The sequence below is a fragment of the Anguilla rostrata genome, chromosome 9 (genome assembly GCF_018555375.3).
Source record: "Anguilla rostrata isolate EN2019 chromosome 9, ASM1855537v3, whole genome shotgun sequence".
In the NCBI taxonomy this organism is placed as follows: Eukaryota; Metazoa; Chordata; class Actinopteri; order Anguilliformes; family Anguillidae; genus Anguilla; species Anguilla rostrata.
Genome location: NC_057941.1, coordinates 4,326,541 through 4,347,136, shown reverse-complemented (window position 1 = coordinate 4,347,136; position 20,596 = coordinate 4,326,541). Strand labels below are relative to the sequence as shown.

Here is a 20,596-nt window from a genome sequence, read left to right as displayed (position 1 = left end):
AATGCTTAAAAGGTGAAATGAAGGGATATCAATTGTGTTGTTTCTAGAGAATAAGATGTTGGGGGAAAAAAAATAGGCCCAGAACAAAATAAAACACTACTCAAAAGATAGTGGGTCACTGAAACGGAAGCGTGTCATTTAAGAAAGTTCTCATGTAAGGGTGGGGGTAAAATGTTCTAATGAGACCTGATTTTGTGCCCCCCTCCCAAAACTCGTCCTTCCGCTCGCCAGGGGAAACGGGCATCGGCAAGTCGACGCTAATGAACACGCTGTTCAACACGACGTTCGAGGACGAGGAGGCCAGCCACTACCAGAACGGCGTGTACCTCCGGCCCAGAACCTACGACCTGCAGGAGAGCAACGTCCACCTGAAGCTGACCATCGTGGACACCGTGGGGTTCGGAGACCAGATCAACAAGGAGGAGAGGTACGGCCGCGTTCCCCTCCCTGAATCTCAGGGGGCTGATGGGAACCAGGAAGCATCCCTCAAAAAAAAACACCCGTTCGTCTGAATTCCTGAATTCTTTTCCATGTTTGGAGCAAAACCGAGATAGCAGGAGCTGAGGAGGAGGACCAATGGTTTCGTAGCGTCTTGGCTGTTGGGTCATGAAAGACAGTCGGACGGAGCCAGCAGACTGAGTGGAGATAAGAGGAGGAGATGACTGGCAGAACTAATTCTGTTTGAAAAGACATGAGAAAGTTTGGCAGGGTGGGGGGTTGGCGGGGGGGGGGGTTGAGAGTTGAGAGGAGGAAATTCTTGGTTTTGAGCTGCCGCTGTGGGAAAGAGTGTTTGTGTGACCTTGGGAAGAGACGGGTCTTCTGAGCTCCCTGTGCGATGCGGAGGGAGGAGGAGAACACTAGCATAATTCATCCGCTTTTTGGGACAACGCATCTCCAACACAAGTGCCAAAGAATGAGAAGTCATAATGCGTGCATTATGGGAAGGAATAAGGATGCTGGGAGCCACTAAAAGGAGGGTTTTTTTTTAAGGGGCCTAAACGTTTTCTTGGCACGTCTTCACATCGCAAACAGACAGTCGCAAACAAGCCAAGCCCTTGAGGCCGCTTTTCCTAAAATACACAAAGGAGGGCACTGATAATTCTGCCCTTGCGTTTCTGCTGGGATACTGTATGTATGAGCTGTGGACTATTTGTTTTCTTGCGCTCCTTCATTAAAATGAGGAAACGGTGGGCAGTAGTGGCCATTTTGTAGTCACGGTTCTGACGTCAGTTCATGTGTCAGGTGTTCATTTTAACCGGAGTGCAGTTCCTGGAATACCAGGCGAGCTATGCCTGCCCAAATATGAATTTGTCTTAACTTTGCAGCCACTGTGAACTGACGTTGGCATATGTAAAATGTTATGAATCACATTTGTTGATTCTACATAGAAGTGGGTTTTTTTTTAAAGATTTTTTTTTAGAGGTCATGCTATGCATATTCAGTCATTTGTTTCAGTCCACATATTTGGCCTTATCCTTGTAAATACATGCATAAATCTGGATATTTCTCATGTTTCTTGCACGAGTCAGCGTGAGTGGATTGATATTCTGTGGTTTAGGTAGGAAGTAGGAAGACCATGCATAATTGATGCTGCCATTGATTTTAAAAGTTAAACGTTCTGAACTGCATTGTTATTTTATGGCTTCCCGTGGTCATATCGACTTGGCGCCATTATTGCTGGCACCTCATGAAATCGGCGAAACGATTAAAAGTGACACATTTTATCCAGAGCAGTTCAGTGCAGTTTCTTTGATTTGTTTTTGATTATTTTTCTTCTTCTTCTTGGCTGCAGCTACAAACCGATCGTGGACTACATCGACACGCAGTTCGAGAACTACCTTCAGGAAGAGCTGAAAATCAAGCGCTCCCTCTTCAACTACCACGACACGAGGATCCACATCTGCCTGTACTTCATCGCCCCCACGGGACACTCGCTGAAGTCCCTGGACCTGGTCACCATGAAGAAACTGGACAGCAAGGTGAGCGAGCGACGCGCGCGCGCGAAATCGCACGGGCACACGATGTGTTCTCTGGCCTTTCCATTACATTGCATCTTATCCAGACCGACTTGCACAACTTTTTGACATAGTGATTTTTTTTGCATTTCATCCATTTATACAGCTGAATATGCCATACTGAAGCAATGCAGGTTAAGTACCTTGCTCAAGTGTCCTGCCCGGGAATCGAACCCGCAACTTTTAGGTTTCAAGACCAGTTGCTTACCCATTATGCTACACGGCCCTTTCTGAAATGCGTGTGTTCACCGTTAGTGTTGAGAGTACCTCAGGAAAGCAAGGAGAAACTGGGGGGAGGGAAGGAGGGAGGGAGGGAGGAGGGGGGAGGCGCTTGTTTCCGCAGTGGCGAGGGTCCAGGCTGCACCCCGGCCTGCTTCCAGACTGTCTCATTAGTTTCGGCTCGACCAGGACTTTCCCGTTCCTTGGGCTTTCCGTCGGATCCGGTGTCGGGCGGACCCTGGGAGGAAATTCCCGAAAATTCCAGACAGAATGCAGCGTTCCGTAAGGGCCCGGGCCTCTTTTTGGGCGTACCCCTCCACTGCCGGACCAGTCTCATTCACAGCAGTGGTGGGACGGGCCTGTTTTGGGTTTCTTTTGATGATCATTTTTTTTTAATCGAAGGGTGTCTGATGTACAGATGGCCCGGTACTGAACGATGCTTCATCTCCAGCTCTGAGAGGCACGCATATCCTGCAGTAAATACTGAAGCTAAATCTGGGCGGAAGTGAATGCTGGCAGCTGCCTGTGAAAAGGCTCTAGCCAATCAGCCCCTTGAGCTGCAGGTGCTAAGGGTGTCAGAAAGCATCGGTCGCCCAGCGGCCTTGTGCAGTTTCTCCCTCATTTAGCTCTGGCTGTGTTTCCTGGCCTGTCGCGGTGCCTTAACAGCCCTGATCAGTATGCATCTGGAAATGAGAACGGAGGAGAGGAGAGAAGGTCAGGGGTCGCGACCTGTCCCGTCGCTATGGGAACAGCCGCGGAGGGGACAGCGCGGTTAGCGACAGGCTGGAACATGGCGCTCGGTCTGGACTGAAAAAGTGGAGAAACCGGTCGATAACGAAATCCAGCGTTCCTGTCCCAGATCGGGACAGTACGGCAGGCGGCTGTGGGACTCCCCCGGGGGACTTCACAGCTGCCGTGAGACCTGACAAATTGCTTTTTCCTTCCCTGTCAGTTTTTTGTCACATCTGAAGAGGAGTGGTTACTGATGACACACATTTTGCCTTTAAATTTACGGTCATTTGAATCTCTGCACTTGTCTTTTTTATGACTTTTTAAGTCCTTTATCTTTTATTCTAGTTTCCTTTGAGCTCTGAATGGAGAAATGTCTAATGGCGCAAACTGTTTTTTTTGTTCCCCTGTGTGTTTCGTCCGCATAGGTGAACATCATACCCATCATCGCCAAGGCGGACACCATCTCCAAGAGCGAGCTGCACAAGTTCAAGATAAAGATCATGAGCGAGCTGGTGAGCAACGGCGTCCAGATCTACCAGTTCCCCACGGACGACGAGGCGGTCACGGAGATCAACTCCTCCATGAACGTGAGTCGCCGTCCGTCAATGAGAGTCACGAGCGGTCGCGTGTGTGTGTGCGATTCAGAACCCAGCACCCAGCCTGTCTTCTTCTGCTCCTGCACAGTCAGGCGGCTCTAGAATGTTGCTGTGGTGGTTCTAGATTCTTCTGGTTACATTAGGTCACGTTTTCATTACATCACAGGCATTTAGCAGACAGTCTTATCCAGGGGCCGCCCACACAGAACGCTTCGCGTTTTTACAGAGGACCCGTTGGTACAGCTGGATGTATATACTGAAGCAGTTGAGGTTACGTACCTTGCTCGAGGGTATGACGGCGGTGTCCTACTTGAGAATCATGTGTATACTATGCATCTTTTTTCACTTAATTTTATATATCTATCTATGCAAGCGTGCATATCTTTGTATAAATCACACTTTCTTGTATATGAAATGTGATATATAAATAAACTTGAACCTGCAGCCTTACAGGTTAGAAGCTGAGTTCTTGCTGGTGTGTTCCTGAGGTTGGACCTGAAAAGGCCTTTCTTTGTGACGTCAGGGTTTAGTGCCCAGGGTAGTTCTGGGAGCAGTAAGGAAATGTGCTTGATCACGGCACTAGCAAGCCACAGAAACCGCCATGCAGCTGTAAGGCTGTCTCACTCTAGCCCAGTATTCTGTGGATTCGATCTGAGATTTCTGTTGATTACATTTGAGATTTGGAAACCATTTCCGTGGTGCAGTTAATGATTATTTTGCTTGCTTTTTCTATTGTACAGCAGGGCTGCCCAACGCTGTTCCTGGAGATCTACCGTCCTGTAGGTTTTTACTACGACAGAGCACACCTCGTTCAACAGCTAGAGATATCGTTGAGCTGCTAATTCATAGAATCGCGTGTTCCAATCATGTGGGTTGAAAGGGACGGCAGATCTCCAGGAACAGGGCTGGGCAGCCCTGTTGTGCACTAATGTAAAATTGTTGCATTTAAATGACCATTTCATAACCCACCTCCAGCGGTAGTACACAAAATATCCACATCATATGTACAACCATTCCATAAGGAGTTTTTGTGATGGCGGTGGGTATGGGCATAGTTTATTGTTAAAATCTTGATGCAAGCGGGCTCACGAGCAGAATATAAATGAGGCCAGAGTTCCACGTTTGTTGCTTTTTTTCTCACCCTGGGGGGCGTTTTTTAATTTTTTATTTCACCACAGGCTCGGGTCCCTGTTGAGAGCAAAGCCACACCAGACTGTGTAAACAACCCAAATCAGCTTTGGCTTGGGGGGGGGAAGTCTGTCGGCCTGTCAGCGTGTCTAGACGCTATCTGTGTCTCCCCTGCTGTCTGACTCCGAGCAGCTCCCCCCAAAGCTGCACTTAGTTAAAGACCAAAAAAAAAAACAAAAAAAACCCCCCCCAAAAAAATATGTTCATAACCGCAGTTTAACTTCACCACAATTCACCCACGTACAGAAGCCTAACGTACAATAACGTCCTTTTTGTTGTTTATTGTTTATGAAAATAAGCTGTGAATCCCACAGAAGGGTTTTTTTTTTTCTGAACTCTGCAGATTGAGGTTGGGGAAGGGCCTTGCTATCTGTACGAATGGGAGAGAGAGAGAGAGAGAGAGAGAGAGAGAGAGAGAGGACTCCGTTCTCCAAGTTCCGCCCCAAGCCGCAGTGTTCAAGCAGAGCAGAGCAGAGCGGAGCAGATGTTTGGCTGTGCGTTAAGCAAACAGAAACTCGCCGTTCGCTCTCTGAGAGTTACCGACAGGAAGATCGCGTGTGTGAGACGGCTGAACGGGACCGCGCTCGGTCCTCCAGCCGCTCCTCTCAGAGTCCGCGTGCGTCCGTACGCAGGGCGGGGGCGGGAGCGCTCACTTCCGAATTAATCCACGCATGGCGGGACGCGTCGGCCGTGGCACGGTTGTTGAGTTCAGCGCAGTTGAAATGAGAGACAGGTGGCTCAGCAGGTTGTAGCACACAGGTAAAATAGCTCTAATTACAGGGCGGATTGAAGGAGACGTAAGTGTAGCTCTGTTACCGATGCGTGTTTTTTTGAGTCATTTTTTTTAAAACTGGTCTCACGGGGCTCAGAATGAAAGGTAAACCGATCTCTCCTCTGAATAGGCCACGGTCGTGTAGCGCTGAAGCAGTGATTTATTCAGCCGAGGGTTTGGGTCGGCGAAGGCTTCTCTCCCTCTGAGAAACCCATCAGCCTTTTCTTTTCTTTTTTTTTTTTTGTAAAAAGAAACAAAAAAGCTTGCAGAGAACCGTTTAAACGGACGATCCAGGGCAGGATGGAGGTGTAATTTGTGTGTGGCAGGCCCTGACGGATGGTTTTTCCTGGAAAAGCACTAACCCCCCCCCCCCCCCCCAAACTTTGTGTTCCAGGCCCACCTCCCCTTCGCTGTAGTGGGGAGCATCGAGGAGGTGAAGGTGGGGAACAAAATGGTGCGGGCCAGGCAGTACCCCTGGGGAGTGGTTCAGGGTAAGTGTACCCCTTTCCCCAAATCTAAACCAACCTCCATTACAGAAAAGCAAAAGATTTACGGTTTGCATATTTATATTTGCATGTGCCAAAGAATGGAAGAAGTGTCCATGATTACTGAATAAAATAATTATGTTTAAATGCTTTTATAAACAAGCTGGTAGAATTCATTTTAACTGTGATTTTTCAAAGAAGGAGACTGAATCTTTTTAATCCAGTTGCTGAACACAAACATATAGTATCATGGCTGCAGTGGGGACATCTGAAATTAGCAGGGAAATTTTTGTTTTTTTAAGGAAAACAGCACTGTCGTTCCTCCACTGTTCCCAGTTCACGGTCCCACAGTGTGGCTGAGATGTTTTCTGTTCAGGCCCTTAACTCTTAAAACTGATCTGAGATCAGGCATCTCTGTCAGCCGGGGCGAGAACCTTCATACTCAAAGGTTGTGTGCACATTGCCTTCAGTTGCTCCAGTTGCTGTTGTTAATGACTTTCTCAGGCTAAACCACACTCAAAAGTATTTTTATGATAAATTGGTAATCGATGCGTCATTGGCTGAAAATAGCACTTGAGCCCCGTGCTTAAAAAATATGATTTTCCGTTGCGTGTCTGAGGAAAGACACAGCTGTAATTGTGTGGGGCTAATTCATTAAAAATTACCAATTAATTTTGGCCAGTTGGTTGAAATTGGCGAAGGAGGGGTCCAGTGGGAATTGAATTGGACACCCCCCCCCCCCCTTTTGTCTGGTCTGTATGGTGACAGCCCCCCCACACTGGAGCAGGTTAATGTCCCGTCTGACTGCAGGGGTAACGTCCTCCCAAATCTGCATATCGTCGTGGCGGCGCTGGGTCTGATGCTTTAGGGCTGTAATGGGTCGGTGCTTCACCCCCCCCCCCCCCGTGCCCCCCCCCAAACACCACCCCACCCCCACCCTCGAGCTCATTGTTCATGTTCAGTCCCTTCACCCCCCCATTCCTGATAATTTCACTTCTGCTCTTCAGGAGCATCGAGAGGGGTGGTGCCACGATTCATAACTCATATTCATGTGAGGACAATGAGATTAATTACCGTTAATGCTAGGAATAACCTTTTACCCTTTACTTAAACTGTGTCTTTCATTTAGTTTGGCAGCCCAAAATGCATGCAAATTTTTCTAAAATCTAACAGTAGAATAATACAAAATAAAACAAATAAAACATGTACATAATTGGTTGTGCGAATTATTGGATTCGCTCAGTTTATAAATCCGCGATTCACCGCTCATACTAGTTATGGGGGACCATTGAAGATAAAACACAAAGAACTCTGATGGCTTCTGGCCCACCACCCCGCCCCCCCCACTCCGAGCTCTGCTCCCCCCCCACCCCCAGACGTCTGACGGACAAGAGGCTGCAGGACCTGGCCCTTCTGCTTGCCCCCCCCCCCCCCCCGGGTGTCTGTAATGCGTTTCTCCATCCCGCTCTGAAGTCACGCCATCCCAGGGGTGCGTGTAGGCCGGGGTCAGCACATTGCATTCTGGGCCGCAGCAGGGGGACACTCTCGCACACAGAGAGAGAGAGAGAGAGAGCGGCTACATACCAGATGCTGAACGTTTCCCCCCTTTTCCCCAAAGGCCTCGCTGAGAAAAGACATCTCACTTCATTTCCTGTCTGTCCCTCTTTCACTTGCACACATTATTAAAAGGAATTATACCAAATATTGTATTTCTCATTTTTAAGGTACATATATATATGCTCTTACTATTCAAGGGAGGTTAAATCAGGACCACACTGGCTGGCGTGTAATTTTTATTGGTTTAGTGCTGTAGACAGCAGACCTGAGGGAAATACAGTAATATAGCAATATAAAATATTCTTTGTGGAAAAAAAATGAAATACTGTTTCTAAGTAACTGAAAATATTTTGAACTACTTGAGCTATGAAGTCTTGGACGACTACAAACTGGATTTTAACCATTGATGCTTTAATGTTATTTGAAATATTAATTGAATAAAGTTTTTATTTTACCAGTTTTTGGTCAGAGTCAACTGGACAGTGGTAACATACGTGTTCATAATCGTGACAAAGATGGCTGCGTTCTTGTTTATGAGTGTTAGTTCACGAATGTACCAGTAAACTGCAACCTGGCCTTCTTGATTCCCATTCTTGGATTCTCACCGCCAGATGCAGCTCACGTCTGAAAACAGGAAGTTACAACCGCTGTTCATGAGAGCGTGCGTGGAATATGTAGCTGGGGTCGACTGTGAGAACCTCAAATGGAATAACAAGCGAAACCCCAAAAGGGGACCAATTAAAATATTTCCAGTTTCCGTCCTGCCAAATGACCTTATATCATTCACCCTGTTTTAGTCTTGCATCGTGTTACTTTATTTATTTGCCTGATGGGGGTGACTGACGAGAGTGGACATTTTGACATATTTAGCCGTATGTACAGCTGGCTTTGCAATGGTGGGTGATAAGGCATTCAGGGCCTAAAGAAAGAAATACAGGTTCAGGTGTCTCCAGAGCTACTGAAATGTTACATTTCCAGAGGCTGTACGTATGAACAGATTCATTTTAAAGCATTTATTTAGCTCGGCAGCCATTTTGTGCCAGAACGCTCAGCACACATCAGCTGAGATGGATAGGGGGATATAGAGTAGTTTTTTTTAGCCAATTAAATCGGGATGATTGGGTGGCAGGTTGAGAGAGTCAGGCTGGGAATTTAGCCAGGACACCAGGAAACCCCATCCTCTATGTGATGAGTGTCAAGGGATGACCACAGTGAGGACCTCGGTTTAATGTTGCATCTGAAAGACGGCACCTCCTACGGCACAGTGTCCCCCATCACTGCACTGGGTATTTTTTTTGACCAGAGTGAAAATCACCCCTTACTGGCCCACTGACATCACTTCTAGCAGCAGCTTGGTTTTCCCAGGATGTCTCCCATCCAAGTACTAACCAAGCCCACGCTTGCGTTACCGCTGTAGGCGTTGGTTATTCGAAGTCTAATACACTTCAGCGACCGGATGGCTCTGACGTTTCTTTAGCGGTTTTATCGCGCGAGCCGCGTTTTTAACGTCTCGCTCGGACATCGTTCGGTTTTAACGTTCGTGTTTCTCTTCATCTTCATCTTCATCTTCATCCTCATCCTCGCGGCTCATGAAGAAGGCCTGGTCGTGCATTGACAGGCTTCTCGTGTGGCTCGACATGTGTTTCTCATTACGCCAAGCTGACGTGCCTTTGACACGGCCCATTAAGTGGATGTCTTTACGGACAGGAAAGAGGGGGAAAAAAATAAAACATGTTAAGGAGTTAGCTTCTGAAAAGGCCACTGAGAGCCTCGGCGTTAAAGATGATCTTTGAGGCCATTTCCTGTGAGCGGCTCCCCACCAATTTTAAGGGTCACCCCACAGCAACTCAACCTTTTAAAGCAGAGGTCTGTTACCCAAACGTCTTTGACTTCCTGCGGAAAAACATCGCTAGGGGCTTCTTGAGCTCTCCACGCACAGAAATGATGCTAATTTCGGTATGTTTACCTTTTTTCTTTCCCGCCAGTCCCATTCTTTGGCAGACATGGTGAAGCTTGGGTCAAAATGGAGGGAAAGTGAGAGAGTAGGAATGCATGAGATCCCTCTAGGGCTTTGTCTTATAAACAATATTTGACTTCACTGTCACTCGTTATCCTATTGGGAGAACAGATCCTTAAAAGTAAGAATGTCTGTGACCTCAGAGCATTTGGGAGGGGGAGGGGGGGCCAGTAGGCCGGTGGGGGTTGTTGAGTATGACCGTGTCTAGAGCTTTCAGGGTCAGTCTGGGTCCACATTCTAACAACAGACTCCCATGAAAAGGTCTAACCCAAAATGTCCTTCTGTGGAAAAAAGAAAACAATGTGTTTTAGGAAAACGGTTTTTATTCACACAGAATTATTGTTGCTGTCAACAGGCGACAAACCTTCACATTTATTATTGAGATTTAGATGACGTGAAAGGAACCAGCATCAGGAAATCTGGAGTTTCTTGGCCGACCGCTTGATGGTGGTTGACCGGAAACGGGAGTTCTCGTCCTCCGACCCCAGAGTGGCGTTTAGCCTTGTGGGATCCGGGAGGCTGTCCGACACGGCCGCCCGCGTGACTCGAGCCCTCTCTCTCCGCTGTCCCCAGTGGAGAACGAGAGCCACTGCGACTTCGTGAAGCTGCGGGAGATGCTGATCCGGGTCAACATGGAGGACCTGCGGGAGCAGACGCACGCCCGTCACTACGAGCTCTACCGCCGCTGCAAGCTGGAGGAAATGGGCTTCAAGGACACCGACCCCGACAGCCAGCCCTTCAGGTGAGCGGCAGCGCTCCTCCGCCCGCGGGTGCAGGCGCTTTTTGATTGGTTGAGGATGCTGAGGAACATGTGACATTACCGCTCTAATCTGGGTCAATCCAGAGGAGTATTGCTGTCGAACAGGGTTCATTATCTACTAACTAGGGGCTGGATTCCTAGGGGGCACACTGACACTCATTTTGTGATTGGGGTGGGGGGGGGGGTGGTGGGACTGACACTCATTTTGTGATTGGGGTGGGGGGGGGGGCACTGGCACTCATTTGTGATTGGGGTGGGGTGGGACTGACACTCATTTTGTGATTAGAGGGGGTACATTGACACTCATTTTGTGATTCTGAACACGGAGGAGGAGGAGGAGGAGGAGGAGGAGCAGGAGGAGTAATGTTCTCCCCTTCCCCCCACGGCAGCCTGCAGGAGACGTACGAGGCCAAGCGGAAGGAGTTCCTGGGGGACCTGCAGCGCAAAGAGGAGGAGATGAGGCAGATGTTCGTGAACAAAGTGAAGGAGACGGAGGCGGAGCTGAAGGAGAAGGAGAGGGAGGTGAGAGATTGCTGAGCGGGTGGAGGAGGGGGAGGGGGAGGGGGGCAGGTTGCACAAGGGGGACCCCAAAAACCCTCAGGCAACCGCCCGCCCACTCCCCCAGTCCCCCTCCACTTGATCAAACCTTAAGTGTTTCAGCTAGGGATCGATATATGAAATATTTTGGCAGAAAGTGTTAAACCAGTTTATAACCTGGTCTACGGCTGGTGTTCTCATATGAGACTTGCCGATATATATATCGATAATCATGAGAAAATGTTTCCCAGTTAACCGTGATTTTGAAAGGGGCATTGATGCCAAGCCTAGTTTGAGCCCAGTGTGAGTTTTTCGGAGATCGGCTAGCTTCCCTTGCTGGTAAAGTCATCACGCCTCGTGTGGGTTGTTGAGGCATCAGCTGGCCTGCTGGCATCGCCATGTGCCAACGCTGTCGGCGCTGTCGTAGTCCCCGGTTGTGTGAACAAGGCAGGCCAGTCGACTCCCAGTGCGGTCTCAGCACGCCAGCCAATGTTCCCTGTTCCCTGTTTCTAAAAGCGGCCATACTGGCGATGATGCTTTTCACAATTGGCAGGAGTGAGTTTTGTTTTATAATTCTGACTGCAGCTCGCGGTCCCGCTCGTGATACCGTTTTTTTGAGTGTCTGTGTTTGGGGAAAACCCGTTTTGGTAGATTTTTGGTGTGCCATAGTGTTTGCTTCCGCGTAGAACCTCAGATGCATGTTGAGGTTAGGTAAGGACACGCACGTCAGGTTAGGTACATTCCTGCCATTACCCGTGACCAAGGCACTGGCCTCAGAACTGGGGTTTGTCCCCGGGCGCTGCACTGTGGCTGCCCACTGTTCCTAAAGTAGCTATGATTGGGTTAAATGCTGAGGACACAAGGTTCAGTAACATCTTATGATGTTTGAGTTCCACCGTCCTGCTGTCTGATCGGATCTCCATGCAGACGGTGCTTGTCTGAGGCTTGGTTCTGTGTGTGGAGCTGCAGCAGACGGACGCACGCTACGTACATCCGCGACCAGCTGGTGTGACAGGCCTGCCAGATCTCCTCAGCCAATCAGGCCTGCCAGATCTCCTCAGCCAATCTTCTCGCTGCTTCGTCAGCTAGATTCATACAGAGCAGCTTCAGCTACACTGGGGCACTTTACTTCAGTGTGCTCAGAGCCAACCTTTAGAGCTGGGGGGGTCCAGCCTGATCTGAAACGGGCCGGTGTGTGCACAGCAGGTTTATTTTACTAAGACATCTGACTCAACTGATTAACTAATCATGGCCATCAATAAAGACCTCGATGAGTAGAGTCAGCTGTGGTAGTGCTGAACTAAAACAGAAACCCGCACCCACACCAGCCCTTTTCGGATGATTTTGGGCAGCCCTGCATTTGGGGTAACGTGCAACTCGGAATACAGCGTCACACAAAATTATTTAGGCTATTCAATGCACTGGCTGTGTTCTACAATTGAGCACATTTACCTGACTGAGACACTCTGGGAAGGTTTTTTTTGTGTTCCTGATGATGCTCACTGATTGTTCGGGTCTGCCCCCCCCACCACCCCCCAGCTTCACGACAAGTTTGAGCAGCTGAAGCGCATGCACCAGGAGGAGAAGAGGAAGGTGGAGGAGAAGAGGCGGGACCTGGAGGAGGAGATGAACGCCTTCAACAGGAGGAAGGTGGCGGCCGAGACGCTGCAGGCCCAGTCCCTACAGTCCTCACAGCCCTTCAAGAAGGACAAGGACAAGAAGAAGTAAGAGAGCTTCCCTCTGCTTTGCTCTCCTCTCCTCCTCTCCTCTCCTCCCTTTCTCATTCCTGTTCTTCGCTCTTTCCACTTGCTTCTTCCCCTCTGCTGAGGAGCGACAGGGTTGGGGGGTGGGAGTGGGGGTGGGCGGGGTTTGGAAGTGACGGGCATTCTGTCTCGTCACCAGCAGTGCTGGCAAGGTGAGGCAGGGACAAGCTGGCAGCGGCAGCTTGCTATTGCACGCAGGCTCTTTGCTTTTTCTCAGCAACAGAGGGGGGGCGTTGTCATTTTAACGGCACTAATTGAGGGAGGTGAGGATTGATTCTCTGGAGGCGAAAAACGCGGCATGGCAGCTCCCTACACGCAGTAACAGAGGGAGAGGAGGAAGTGTTATTTTTCTAGGTACGAGATTGAGATCTGCCCCGAGACGAGCGCCAACTGTTGGCGCCATCTTGTGGACGCTATGTGCTACACTTCCTGTGTTGTGCTGGCTTCAGAAAGAACCTCAGTTCATCCATTTTGTGGTTTATCCAGGCAGTGCTTTCTGAATTATGATGTCTTTTCAATATTTTTGTTTGATAGTAATCATAGTGAGAATGGAAAAAAAACACCCACAACTGTCATTTGGTAAGTACACAAATATTTTCAGTGTATGTGTTTCACTGAAGATAAACAGTGGTTTCCATGGCGATAATCACCTTTTTTTAATCAACTCAGAAGGAATGACAGGTGGAGGTTTTCACTTTAAAAATATTTAAACTATGGATCTTAGATTATCAGATTTTTCCTTTAACCGCCAGTCAGTCTTCAATTTGAGAAGAAATGTGTAGCTTGCAGCGCCCTCTACTGAAACATCAATAAAACTGTGACTTGCACAGAATTTAGAACACTATGTGGGCACAAATGGATGCACTGAGGAGGTAGGCTACTCCTATTTGCTTAAGCCCCCCCCTACCCAACCCCCCTTCCAGTGATTTTCAGACTTTTCTCTCAGCAGTTGCATGAATCACACTTTTATGTAAAGTTTCTGTCAAAATATCTTAATTTGTTTTGTTTTTTTTTAGTGCACAGTGTAATTAATGTTGCATTTTAAAAATCATAATCACAGTTTATTATAACCATTGATTTGTATTATTTGACTTCATGAATTTTGAATTGGTTTATTTGGTTATGTTTTGTCATTTCTTTTTTCAGTTAATTTTTGGGCACTACAAACCAGGCCGACCACGGATTTGTCTTCCATCACCATAGAAACGTCAACATTTGCTTTTTTCTGTCTTTTTAAAAACATTTTTTAAACATTCCTTCATGACACTGTGTAAGTCGACCAAAGACATTAAGGGGGAGCAAGAGACCGAGAGAGACAACGAGAGAGAACGAGTGAAAGAGAAAGAGGGTGTGACAGAGAGAGAGAAAGATAGAGAGAGAGAAAGAGAGAGGGGGGAATGTGTTGTATGTCCTGAGTAGCTGATTGGATAAGTGAGTAGCCACACCCTTTTATAGGTTTTTATCATGATATCAGTTAGGTGGAACTTTTTTATTTTGCCTCCATTGTTTGAAACACTTGGAGACTTTTGTCAATGGCTCATAATGACTGCTAAAGGAAAGAAGAAGTCTGAACGAAATCATGGACTCTTAAACGGCTCTCCCTTATTTTGGTCAATGGTACTTGACATTTGTGTCTGCCTGTTCCTGGGACGATAGCCCAGGTGGTCCGGGTAACGTTGAGGAACCGTGTTAAGAGAACACATGGCCTGCCGTCCTCAGCATCAAATTCTGTCTGAACTCTGAGCCAGACTAGGCATTAATTGCTTCATACATAGCATTAACATCAGTCAAATAATTAGCCTACCTGTATGTATGTTTATAAGTACATATATATATATAATTGCCAGTGAAAAGCCCCACAAGTCCAGTCTTAAGTCTACAAAATATTAATTTCTCTGGTGCTGTTTAAAAAAAAAAAAAAGAAAAAAAAAAATTAATCCAGATGTGTATGTGTATATTTTAAGAGCTCACTTGCTTTGAGAATTTATACAGATATGCATTGTTCTACATTCCTAGTAATCGTACACTAAGCAATATCACACAAATGTTGTATGTAAGAGTCTTTGTATATACTTCAGATACTGAAACTCAGAGAGGTGTCGAAAGTCCACAGTTTGTGTGACGCAGAGACGCTAAATTAAATACTTTCGATCCGTATTTGTTTGTTTTTTTTATGTTAACTGTGAAAGGGGAGAATGGCTTTATTCGGTTTTCAGTGGAAATAAAGTCAAAACCTCACTCTGGAGTTGTCCCCTCTGAATCTCAACTTTTCTATAAAAAAAACTAAAACACAAAAAAAGAAATCTGATCTGTCTGATCCACGTTCTCTATTCCCTGCGACAATAAATTCACCTCCTTGCTCCCCAGACGGTTCCATGATAACTTAATCTTTACTTGTCGGTGTGTTTTTGTTTATTAAGGACTATCTTTAGACCTGGACATTCTGTCTTCAGGATGATGTGAAGTTTAGTACCTTAGAAAAGCAAACATGTTCAACCATTTGCATACTTCTAATAGTATTCCCCAGCCCATTGGTAGGGTGACATAAAATTCAGTTTTCACCATTTTAACTAGCAGCAATTGGGGGGGGGGGTGAAGGGAGGCTTTTTTGAGTGCTGCACATCATTTTTTTAATTTTGGGGGGTTTGGGGGGGAGAGGGTAGGTAGGTTTGGAATTCACTGGCTGCATCATTGTAAAGATAAACAGTGATGTCATTGGGCAACGCCTGTATCATCTGTTAATACAGGAGATAGCGGCTATGGCTACACTACGCACGTAGTGCACACTGATAAAAACGCTTTCTCCACCTTTACACAATGCAACGTTCCTTTGTGCTGGAGCTTCCTGGTTGTGGAGGGGCTTGTCTGGGCCGGAGAGCAGAGGAAGCCGGAAGGACTGGCTTTTAGACGGAATGCGGATTGGTCCCCGGAAAATTCCAGGCGTACATAAGATAGAAAGAAAGAAAAAAAAGAAAAGGAGGGGAGGGGAAAAGCAAAAGCTAAAAAAAGAGGAGTGTGTGTCGGAGCGGTAATGAATCTGTGCGGCGGGGAGAGAGCCGCGCCGTGGTGTGCTGGTGTTGTACCGGCGGCACGTAACGTCTCACTGGGGGGCGACACGGCTCAGGAGGTAAGAACGGTTGTCTGGCAGTCGGAGGGTTGCCGGTTCGATCCCCCGCCCTGGGCATGTCGAAGTGGCCCCTGAGCAAGACGCCTAACCCCTAATTGCTCTGGTGAATGCGAGGCATCAATTGTAAAGCGTTTTGGATAAAAGCACTATATAAATGCAGTCCATTTACCATTTACCATTTACTTACCTCTCCGCCGAGGCCCAGTCTGCTCCCCTGTGCCGAGGCCCAGTCTGCTCCCCTGTGCCAGGGCCCAATCTGCTCCCCTGTGTCCCAGTGCTCCGTGACCTCAAGTACTCTCCGGTTTGTGAACTGGCCGTCTTTCCTCACAGCAAATCTAGATCTGCCCTCAGGAAGGGACTTCCCTTACAGCAAGGGCCTGAACAGCAGAGGGAGCATGATGCCAAATCTCTGAATCCGAATATTCATAATTTACACACATTTACTCACATTATAGATTTATAGATGCATTAAATGTATTAATAACCGTGTAATTCCTTATTGGTGGTAGGTTTTCATATTCACCACTGTAGTTAACAAGAAGTTTGGAATTCTGAATTTCAAACTTCATATTCTGAATGGACCATTTTTGCTCTTTTTCTGTACGTTTGAAACATGAATGTGAAACAATTTGCAACGGTTATATGCAAATTATGCCCTATTTCAAAGGTCACTGATGTGAAAAAGAAAGTGAAAGAATGAAGTATAAAATGAGAAAAGCAAGTCGGTTTTATCTCCACTGCACATTCTCTGGGCCTTTGCCAAAGTTTTTGTGCAGGGTAAGTTTGTTAAACAGAGGAAGGTAATCAGTGTGCTCGTCCAGTTTCAGGTTCAGGGGCATGATAAAAAGGTGACCTTCAAACAGGAAAAAATATCCACGCACTGAAACTAAAAGCTGTCAAGAATTTATGGAGTTGGACTCAAATTCTTGGAGCTTTTGTTGCAGCATCTGTTTGCTAACCGTGCGAGCAACACGCACTTGAGCAAGAACCTGATCTTAGGTTTGCTCGACTTTTGAATATTTTCCTCAGCTGGGCCTGAAGCTTTGTAGAAATCCAGCTCCACAAGTCGCATAAGAAAGCCTCCAAGGTGATGAATGACAATCTTTGTACTTTATTTTGTACGTCATCATTGGATTAGGATGGGACTGTTACGTAATCGGATTTTGGTTAGAGGAACAAAGTTCTTTAAAATGACCCCCTGCACAAAATCAGCGTAAGTATTGTAAGAGAGACATGCCCAGAAACTGACGGGCATGTTTTCCTTCAGCAAACACAGACCTGTTGTTGCCGTCGCCGTGTTTGCCATGATTGGCAGCAACAGCAGGAAGTCCAGCAGGAAGCAAATATTTCAGCTTGGCATGTATTGACAGGTTACGGTCTTGCATTTATACCTTAAGTAAAAAACGGTATGTGTCACATGACGTGCATTCCACCATTTGCACACATTCATTTCATTAGTTTTTTGAGAAACTGGTGTTTCCACAGCAATGCTCTTGAATCACACGGGAGATAGACGTAGGCATAGATGCCTTAAATGTGCATACCGTAAAGAATGGAAATATTTTGACTGCAAAGTAACCTGTGGGTTTGCTCAGAATGCCTCCTCCCACACTGTAATCAAGTATCTTGGTCCTGAATGTTTGCAGAGGTGTAAAATTCCAAATCCTGCCGTGTGTTTCTTCTGCCCAGAACTCCAGCCAGCTGATTTCACTCATTGGTACTGCCTCCTGGCTGAAGAATTGTGCCAATCAGCAAATCCCAATATACTGGGGTGGCCTTTTAATTTTTGAACCTGGATTTTCCACCTCTGGGTGTATGAATGAAGACCCACAGGCCCAAGTTACTTGATCACAATTTGATATTCTAAGTATTAAGGGTTCAAGCATCACAGGTGCTGGGATTGTATTGTTTTGAAAAAAATAGAATAGGATTCTTCATAACATTAAACCTCTAAATTTTAGCTGTTATGCCAAAGGTTTACCAAACTTGGAAGGTTTATTTGGATGGGTGCACTCCTGCCTCAGTTTAAATATAGTGAAGATTGGCCAGCTGGTGACACTGAAGTGGACACTACAAAATTTGGCACATCGGCCTCTCTCTTCACCATGAACTGAATTTACCTGAAGGACCCATAACTTACACTATTGTTTTCTCTGCCATTTTGAATTTTCTGAAAAATGATCCTCTAACATGGCCGATTCATTAAATTTTGTATGCTGCACCTATATATTTACTGGCATTGGTTTTCTTGTGGTTGTTTCAAAGGATGGCCAGTGGACAATACAATACAATACATTTAAAGTACAACATTCATATAAATCCCTAATGGGTAAGAGTTAAGAAGTCTGATATTTATCCATACATCATCAAAACTCCAACCTTATGATATACGTAGATTAAAAAAAATATGTATACATATCTTAAAGTTGATATAGTTTGGGGCATTATTGTGTGGCTACATTAAATGGTATCTGAATTGTGTGCTTTTACATGAGGTCAGAGAGTACAGTGTGTGTAAGGAGTAAGAGTCTATGGTCATTGTAGTTTCCGTGAGAAACCCCAAAGTGTCAAACTCCTGGTGCTGTATATGTATGAGTAGTACCCTGCTATTACCCAAACGACACATTTGTCTAGTATATATCAAGTGCAAACATAGGTTATCTGGTTAGTGGATATGTTATCTTTCTTTAGTACAAACTGTTTTTTAGATTATAGTTATACTTTTTGATTATTAATAGTCTTCTGTGCTTTGTTGATCTCATTTTTGTTTTCCTGAGAGTTGCACTGATGTTGCTCAGGTTAAGAGCATTTGCTGAGTGACTGGCTGTAATGTTTGCTAAGTGACTGGCTGTAATGTAATGTACTGAAAGGGTTTTGTTATATATATATGCATTCTCTTGAAACCATATACCGTATCTGGCAAACTTATGCTTTTCATGATTTGTAGACCAATTACTGTGCATTTGCTATTCAGCCATTGAGATCTGTGCCAATACAGGGTCAGCATTATAGAATCTTGCCATTCAGTCTATCTTGAATTTTTTTTTTAAACATTTGATAGATTGGATCTTGAATTGTTTAAATATGTGATAATGACCAAATACAAGATCTCGCACACAAAAGTAAGCTCAGACAGAGCCATATTTGTACATAATTTCTTTGCCCACAATTCTTAGTCATCTTAATTTTTTTTTTTTTGGGATGTTGTTCGTTATACTCATATAGCGAAACAAATTTACCAAGAACAGTCCACATTTTCCTTTTTTTCATTTTTATTTTGAGAAGTATATACAAATGCTGGTGGAGAAGTTGTTTGACTGCATTGCGTCTGGTTTGTGCTTGGGTCCCCAACTGACAGGAGGACTGGAACATGACATATCAGAGGTAAGTACAACAAGCATCCTATTAAAAACAAAAAAATAAAAAACAGGCATCCATCAGGCACACTCAGCTACATTTCTCCCAGGGGTCTCTGAGCATTTAATCTTACAAAACAAGTGCTTTTAGCTGCCGTTAAAATAGCTTTTAGAAAGAAATTCCATGCTGCTCCTTCCATAGAGAATACCTTTGAGGGGGGGTTGGGGAGGGGCTATTCACATTTCGGAACAAGTAGCTTTTGTTTCGAAGAAGAAAACTGGAGAGTAAAGTACAAACACGATATTGGGGAAAATGAGATTCCGTTTAAGGATGACATTTTCACAAATACTTCAGTTAGTAGTATAGTACAAGTATTATAATGAAAAATATACAAAAAATATACAATATAATTTCAACGTGGCCTTCCCCCAGCAAGATGCACGCAATACCTCAGTAACTTAAATCAGTAATGATTTGAATATAGCTTTCTTTAGAAGACTAAGCATAGGCTATACATTTACGCCAAAATATCAAAAAGTAACAAAAATATATATTTACTTAACGTGACATTAAAAAAATGCAGCGTTTTGTAATTTCTCATTAAAGCATTTCTTAAAAAAAAAAAAAAAAAAAGGTTAAATAGGAAAAAATAATAAAAATAAACAATCTTAAGATTAGCAACCAAACTCCCACCTTAATGCACTACTATTATTTTTTTGTTGTTGCTTAAAAACTCAAAAAATTTGCAGCTGTAGAAAAGTAGAGGACAATGTGCATTGCAGTGAGACTGAACCGTGGCCTAGGTTAAAAAATAAAAAAGCTTGACTCCTGTAAATGTAAAAGTGTTATTATTTGTTATGAAAGTTGGTACTGATTTGTATAAGCTCCTTTTAAAGGGCATCTGCATATGCCCAAAGTAACTATCAAAGTCCACAGATTTTGGGCAGCATTTAGTCTACCCACTACTCACTTATCATATGCTCCGTGCAACACATTTTTTTTTAATCCTCCCCCCCCCATCCCTCCCTTTATGGTGGCCCTAGCTGACAGGAGGTTGGAGGGGTGGGCAAGGTGAGACTCCGCCCTGGTAGGCCTCTCCAAGACCTCCGGTGCCGTCACCCCCGACCTCCACCGCCATCTCCTCGTTGTACAGGCACCCGAAACCGTCGTAGAACTCATCCACCTCCTCCGCCCCGCCTCCGTTCGCTCTGACCCTCCTGGCCCACCGGGGGGGTCGCCCCCCCGACGCCCGGGTTTTCCCTGGACCCTGGTCCGGGCGGCCGGCGTGACCGCCGACGATGTTGGCGGCGTGGAAGATGTACACCGCGTTTGGCGGGAAGGCGAACTCCAGGCTGGCGAAGAACTCGTCCACCATCTCCCGGCAGCGTATGAGCTCGGCGCTCGCGATCTGTGGCGGAGAATGAACGCTTAAATTAAAAACACTGCCCTCTAGGGCCCTGGCAGAGTTGCT

General features: G+C 45.9%; 1 protein-coding gene across 3 annotated transcripts in view; it reads left to right on the top strand.

The window, feature by feature from the left end:
* septin8a (septin 8a) overlaps positions 1–20,596 on the top strand; it is a 33,514-nt gene that overhangs the window by 9,888 nt on the left and 3,030 nt on the right. For 2 of the 3 annotated variants that reach the window (XM_064349864.1, XM_064349865.1), the window contains exons 4-10: positions 232–427; positions 1,793–1,979; positions 3,392–3,553; positions 5,917–6,013; positions 10,155–10,323; positions 10,731–10,863; positions 12,418–12,602. In XM_064349864.1, the coding sequence (XP_064205934.1) occupies positions 232–427; positions 1,793–1,979; positions 3,392–3,553; positions 5,917–6,013; positions 10,155–10,323; positions 10,731–10,863; positions 12,418–12,602 (1,129 nt within the window). Of the gene's footprint in view, positions 1–231; positions 428–1,792; positions 1,980–3,391; positions 3,554–5,916; positions 6,014–10,154; positions 10,324–10,730; positions 10,864–12,417; positions 12,603–13,787; positions 15,008–20,596 lie in introns of those variants that run through there. The other variant, XM_064349866.1, reaches the window with a different exon arrangement.